The following is a 7,137-nucleotide window of genomic DNA, read 5'->3' as shown; positions in this document are numbered from 1 at the left end:
GCCGGCGGTACAAAAAATAAAGCAAATAAATTAAATCAGCTTGTTTTTTTTTATATTCAAATATTAAAAACTTAGAATTATTAAAAACACAGCCCCATTATTATTCATTTATAGGCACATCATTTTTCTCCCTGCTTTATAATACAACATTCAATACCACAAACTACCCACAGGATCCAAATAATAACAAAACCATTCATAGGTTGCACCTCCGTCACCCGGTCGCGTCGTTGTTATGAACGCTTCTCCTTGCGCCGCCTTATCGGCGGCGCCATAGTGGTGATATGCCCAGTCTTTCTGGGCGGAGGCTAATTACTGTTTCGTCTAAATGACACTATAGCGCCTGGAAATACGATGACATTGCTAAAAGTAGTCAAATATTTAGTAGGAAAAAACAACTTTGTCAGCATTATCATGTCATCAAATTTACTTAGTTAGCAAAGTTTGTAAAAAAATAGCTAGCAAATTCTAACGTTAGCTAGCTAAAATCCGGTGACCTGCCATCAAGCTTAGCTAGCTAGCTAACGTTATACTGCATCTAAAGTCAATCTGGAGGTCTCCTTCAATCTTAGCTAGCTAGCTATCGTTATACTGCAGCTAAAGTCAATCTGGCGGTCTCCCTTCAATCTTAGCTAGCTAGCTAACGTTATACTGCATCTAAAGTCAATCTGGCGGTCTCCCTTCAATCTTAGCTAGCTAGCTAACGTTATACTGCAGCTAAAGTCAATCTGGCGACATCAAAATGATGACAAAAGGTTTCCCTACTAATGTAATGCCTCCTTTTGAATGGCATTGTGCTTCCAAGCCGACTGTAATACACTTTTGATTCAATCTTCACCATTGACGATGTATTGAGTAGAACGCTCAGTCAGGCGTCAGATCAGAAGATCAAAACAATATGGTGACAAAACAACCCATGAATACAAAATAATAGAAATAGAAATAAACAAATTAAAGTCTTTGGTCTTTGAATCCAACGAGTGTCTCTGTCTGCCTGTCTGTCTGTCTGCCTGCCTGCCTGCCTGTCTGTCTGTCTGTCTGTCTGTCTGTCTGTCTGTCTGTCTGTCTGTCTGTCTGTCCGTCTGTCTGTCTGTCTGTGTATATATTACATGACCAAGGTCCTAGCAGAGTAAGAAGTGATGTATTTATGCTCTAAAGCCAAGACCTTGTCCTCCACCTTCCCACAAGCCACTTGGTCCTCCACCTTCCCACAAGCCACTTGGTCCCAAGTGTTGAGCTGCTGAGAGAAAGGTTTTGCATGACATTATTGACATGTTACACGAATCACTTTAAAAACACACACACACACACACACACACACACACACACACACACACACACACACACACACACACACACACACACACACACACACACACACACACACACACACACACACACACACACACACACACACACATACACGACTTCTGATCCCAACAAATATAGTTAAACACATCTACACGCACACACACACACGCACGCACATGCACAAACCTGTAGTGGGCTGCCCAGAGACCGACGGGGGAGGTGGTAGGGTTTGTGTCCGTCTCCATTCAGTGCAGAAGTAGTCAGCAGATCCTAGAGAGAGAGAGAGAGAGAGAGATGCTATACAAATGGATAGAAAGATAGAAAGGACACAGGGACTGATTCCCCTCTAATCAGGGACTGATTTAGACCTGGGACACCAGGTGGGTGATTCCCTCCTAATCAGGGACTGATTTAGACCTGGGACACCAGGTGGGTGATTCCCTAATCAGGGCCTGATTTAGACCTGGGACACCAGGTGGGTGATTCCCCTCTAATCGGGGACTGATTTAGACCTGGGACACCAGGTGGGTGATTCCCCTCTAATCGGGGACTGATTTAGACCTGGGACACCAGATGGGTGATTACCCTCTAATCAGGGACTGGTTTAGACCTGGGACACCAGGTGGGTGATTCCCCTCTAATCAGGGACTGGTTTAGACCTGGGACACCAGGTGGGTGATTCCCCCTCTAATCAGGGACTGGTTTAGACCTGGGACACCAGGTGGGTGATTCCCCTCTAATCAGGGACTGGTTTAGACCTGGGACACCAGGTGGGTGATTCCCCCTCTAATCAGGGACTGGTTTAGACCTGGGACACCAGGTGGGTGATTCCCCTCTAATCAGGGACTGATTTAGACCTGGGATACCAGGTGGGTGATTCCCCCAATCAGGACTGATTTAGACCTGGGACACCAGGTGGGTGATTCCCCTCTAATCAGGGACTGATTTAGACCTGGGACAGCAGGTGGGTGATTCCCTCTAATCAGGGCCTGATTTAGACCTGGGACACCAGGTGGGTGATTCCTCTCTAATCAGGGCCTGGTTTAGACCTGGGACACCAGGTGGGTGATTCCCCTCTAATCAGGTTCTGATTTAGGTGCATTATCAGGTAGAACAGAGAGGCACCAGGCTCTGGACCTCATAGTGGATGAATATCCCTGCACTACATATTCATTATAAAACATCATTATAAAAAGAGTAGACTGGAGGAGGAGGAAGAGGAGGAAGAGGAGGAGGACATGTGACATACAGGTACTTCCCTGTGCGGGGCCGGAGGGGAGAAGAGCTGGGTGTGGATGTCTGGTCCTTCCCACTGTAGATAGGGAGACCCCACCTGGAACACAACCACACCTGGTCAGAACCATAGAATATAACCACAGGGTCAGAGCACAACCACATGTAGCTATTGATGTAAAGTACCTCTTGTTTGATCTTCTTTAAGGATGGCTGTTGGTCTGGGGAGACCCCGGTTGGCTGTTGGTCTGGGGCTGAGACAACACACTCCATAGGTTCCTGTTTTATACACTCTACCATGGAAGACCTGAAGGGGGTCAGAGAACGAGGAGACAACTCCAGGAGGGAACGCCGGACAGTAGGAGTCCTGAACCTGAGAGACAGAGAGACAGGGGGGAGAGAGAGAGGGAGAGAGAGAGAGGGGGAGAGAGAGGGAGAGAGAGGGAGAGAGACAGGGAGAGAGAGAGAGGGAGAGAGGGGGAGAGAGACAGGGAGAGAGAGAGACAGGGAGAGAGAGAGACAAGGGAGAGAGAGAGACAAGGGAGAGAGAGAGAGAGAGAGGGGGGGGGGGAGACAAGGGAGAGAGAGAGAGGGGGGGGGAGAGAGAGAGAGAGGGGGGGAGAGAGAGAGAGAGACAGGTGGGAGAGAGAGAGAGAGAGGGGGGGGAGAGAGAGGGGGGGGGGGGAGAGAGACAAGGGAGAGAGAGAGAGAGAGAGAGACAAGAGAGAGAGAGAGAGAGAGGGGGAGAGAGACAAGGGAGAGAGACAGAGAGAGAGACAGGGGAGAGAGAGAGAGACAGGGGGAGAGAGAGAGACACAGAGAGAGAGACAGAGAGAGAGAGAGAGAGACAGGGGAGAGAGAGAGAGAGAGAGACAGGGGAGAGAGAGAGAGACAAGAGAGAGAGACAGGGGGAGAGAGAGAGACATGGGGGAGAGAGAGAGAGAGACAAGGGAGAGAGAGAGACAAGGGAGAGAGAGAGGAAGAGACAAGAGAGAGAGAGAGAGACGAGAGAGAGAGAGAGAGAGAGGGGGAGAGAGAGACAGGGGGAGAGAGACAGGGGAGAGAGAGAGAGAGAGACAGGGAGAGAGAGAGAGAGAGAGAGAGAGAGAGAGAGAGAGAGAGAGAGAGAGAGGGGAGAGAGGGAGAGAGAGAGAGAGATGGGAGAGAGACAGGGAGAGAGAGAGAGAGAGCGAGAGAGACAGGGGAGAGAGAGAGACAGAGCGCAGGTGAGATTTACATCATTGACATGGAGATGTGTGATTAATCACTACTGTTACACAACGTGCAGATAAAAAAGAAGAGTACAAAAAGATGCGTACATGCCGTTCTCTTTCTGCAGTCGGGGTGGAGCTGTGGCCACCAGGGGTTTCTGGGAGCTCATTGGTAAGCTGTGGCTGTCGGATTGGTTGAAAAGCTGCAGAAGAAAAATGGGATAGCGATCAATACCGCTTTGTGTATTGATTAACACATTACAGTATGAACAGGAACACGGTTACAACAACATGGAGGGAAGAGTGGCTTAGTGGTTTGCCCTCTCAGTGTTTGCCCTCTCAGTGTTTGCCCTCTCAGTGTTTGCCCTCTCAGTGTTTGCCCTCTCAGTGTTTGCCCTCTCAGTGTTTGCCCTCTCAGTGTTTGCCCTCTCAGTGTTTGCCCTCTCAAAGAGTGCAGTGTATAACGTCATAAAAGCTGCTTACTTAGCCACTGCCTGTCACCAAGGGAGTACCCCAAGGCTCAATCCTAGGCCCCACCAAAACAAAGGTCATGTGGTTTGGTAAGAAGAATGTCCTCTCCACACAGTTGTGATTACTACTTCTAAGGGTTTGGAACTTGAGGTAGTCACCTCATACCAGTACTTGGGAGAATGGCTGGACGGTACACTGCCCTTCTCTCAGCACATATCAAAGCTGTAGGCTAAAGTTAAATATAGACTTGGTTTCTTCTATTGTAATCAATCCTCTTCACCCAAGCTGCCAAACTATCTCTGACTCAGATGACCATCCTACCCATGCTAGATTACGGAGACATCATTTATAGATCAGCAGGTAAGGGTGCTCTCGAGCGGCTAGATGTTCTTTACCATTCGGCCATCAGATTTACCACCAATGCTCCTTCTAGGACACATCACTGCACTCTATACTCCTCTGTGAACTAGTCATCTCAGTAAACCCGTCGCAAGACCCACTGGTTGATGCTTATTTATAAAACCCTCTTAGGCCTCACTCCCCTATCTGAGATATCTACTGCAGCCTCATCCTCCACATACAACACCCGTTCTGCCAGTCACATTCTGTTATAGGTCCCCAAAGCACACATCCCTGGTTGGCTGGTCTTTTCAGTTCGGTGCAGCTATCGACTGGAAGGAGCAGCAACAAAACACTCAAACTGGTCCATTTTATCTCTTCATTCAAAGACTCAGTCATGGACACTCTTACTGACAGTTGTGGCTGCTTCACGGATGTATTGCTGTCTCTACCTTCTTGCCCTTTGTGATGTTGTCTGTGTCCAATAATGTTTATACCATGTTTTGTGCTGCTACCATCTTGTGCTGCTACCATGCTGTGTTGCTACCATGTGCGGTGCTGCTACCATGTTGTGTTGCTACCTTTGTTGTGTTGCTACCATGTGGTGCTGCTACCTTGTTGTGTTGCTACAACATCCGTGTCCAATAATGTTTATACCATGTTTTGTGCTGCTACCATCTTGTGCTGTTACCATGCTGTGTTGCTACCATGTGGTGCTGCTACCATGCTGTGCTGCTACCATCTTGTGCTGCTACCATGCTGTGTTGCTACCATGTGGTGCTGCTACCTTGTTGTGTTGCTACCATGTGGTGCTGCTACCTTGTTGTGTTGCTACCATGTGGTGCTGCTACCTTGTTGTGTTGCTACAACATCCGTGTCCAATAATGTTTATACCATGTTTTGTGCTGCTACCATCTTGTGTTGCTACCATGTTGTCATGTGGTGTTGCTACCATGCTGTGCTGCTACCATGCTGTGCTGCTACCATGTTGTGTTGCTACTATGTTGTGTTGCTACCATGTTGTCATATTGTGTTGCTACCATGCTGTGTGCTACCATGCTATGCTGCTACCATGTTGTGTTGCTACCATGTTGTCACATTGTGTTGCTACCATGCTGTGCTGCTACCATGCTATGCTGCTACCATGTTGTGTTGCTACCATGTTGTCATATTGTGTTGCTACCATGCTGTGCTGCTACCATACTACATACTGTGTTGTCATGTGTTGCTGCCTTGCTATGTTGCTACCATGTTGTTATCATGTTGTGTTACTACCACGCTGTGTTGTCATGTGTTGCTGAATTGCTATGTTGTTGTCTTAGTGATTTTTCTCTTGTCGTGATGTATGTCTTGTCCTAAATTTACAAGAGGTATTTTGCCTTTTGGTAGGCCATCATTGTAAGTAAGAATTTGTTCTTCACTGACCTGCTAGAAAAAAAAGTTAAATAAAATTAAAAAAGAACATTCCCAAACCTGTTCCTCCGGTATCCCCAGGCAGTATTACCCCTAGGTAGTCAGTCTATAGCAGAGGTCACCAAACGTTTCTGAGTCAAAATGCCGAGACCATTCAGATATTTATTTTTCAACATGACATAAAAAAAACGTAAACCTGCATATTGGCTTTGCTTGAATTGCCCAATGTTGTTCTTCCCAGAGCATTTAAAAATTATCATTCTAAATGTTAGGTATATGATCACACTGGTAATGGTAATGCCCAGCTGAGAGAGCATAACATTTGAGAGAGAGAGAGACAGCGAGAGACAGAGAGACAGCGAGAGACAGAGAGACAGAGAGAGACACAGAGACACAGAGAGAGACACAGAGAGAGAGACAGAGAGAGTGAGAGAGACACATTGAGAGAGACAGAGAGAGACACAGAGACACAGAGATAGACACACAGTGAGAGACAGAGAGAGCGAGAGAGAGACAGAGAGAGAGACAGAGAGACACAGAGACAGAGAAATACAGAGAGAGCAAGAGAAAGAGACAGAGAGAGAGAGAGAGAGAGAGAGGGAGAGACAGACACACACACAGACAAAGAGTTGTCTTACCGAGTCGATGACTGACTCCATGAACTCCGGGAGGTTGAGAGGGCGTGGATGTCATGGTGACTGTTGTTGCTGTTGTTGTTATTGGCTGCTGCCGTTGTGTGAGGTGCTCTATAGAGAGGCATGGAGCGGTGGCCTGGTAGTGATGACCTCGGCTCTCTGGAACTGGTACGACTCCCCAGCTGGAGAAAGGAATGACCTGAAAGAGAGAGAGATGATGATGAATGTTTACTGTTCATTTCTGATTGTTCCATTTTTTCCCACAATGTAAACATATATTTCTGATTCCAAAAAAAGTCCATTGTATTGAATTGAAAGATTCCCAAACCTTCCACAACAAAGCCATCACCTACAGAGAGATGAGCCTGGAGAAGAGTCCCTAAGCAAGCTGGTCCTGGGGCTCTGTTCACAAACACAAGCACACCCTACAGAGCCCCATGACAGCAGCACAATTAGACCCAACCAAATCATAAGAAAAACAAAAAGATAATTACTTGACACATTGGAAAGAATTAACAAAAATA

General features: G+C 47.1%; 1 protein-coding gene across 1 annotated transcript; it reads right to left on the bottom strand.

Moving 5' to 3' along the window:
• Positions 1–269: 269 nt before the first annotated feature.
• On the bottom strand, positions 270–6,663 carry LOC135539200 (transcriptional activator Myb-like). Its single transcript, XM_064965026.1, has 6 exons — positions 6,617–6,663; positions 3,864–3,958; positions 2,731–2,917; positions 2,561–2,644; positions 1,498–1,581; positions 270–1,240 (listed from the first exon to the last, which is right to left on the bottom strand). Exons 1-6 carry the CDS (start codon positions 6,635–6,637, stop codon positions 1,106–1,108), a joined length of 606 nt encoding a protein of 201 aa, XP_064821098.1. The 5' UTR covers positions 6,638–6,663; the 3' UTR covers positions 270–1,105.
• Between the last annotated feature and the right edge of the window lie 474 nt (positions 6,664–7,137).

Source organism: Oncorhynchus masou, unplaced genomic scaffold (genome assembly GCF_036934945.1).
Source record: "Oncorhynchus masou masou isolate Uvic2021 unplaced genomic scaffold, UVic_Omas_1.1 unplaced_scaffold_1528, whole genome shotgun sequence".
Classification (NCBI taxonomy): Eukaryota; Metazoa; Chordata; class Actinopteri; order Salmoniformes; family Salmonidae; genus Oncorhynchus; species Oncorhynchus masou.
The sequence above is the reverse complement of the archived record's forward strand: the minus strand, read 5'-3'. Positions and strand labels throughout refer to the sequence as shown.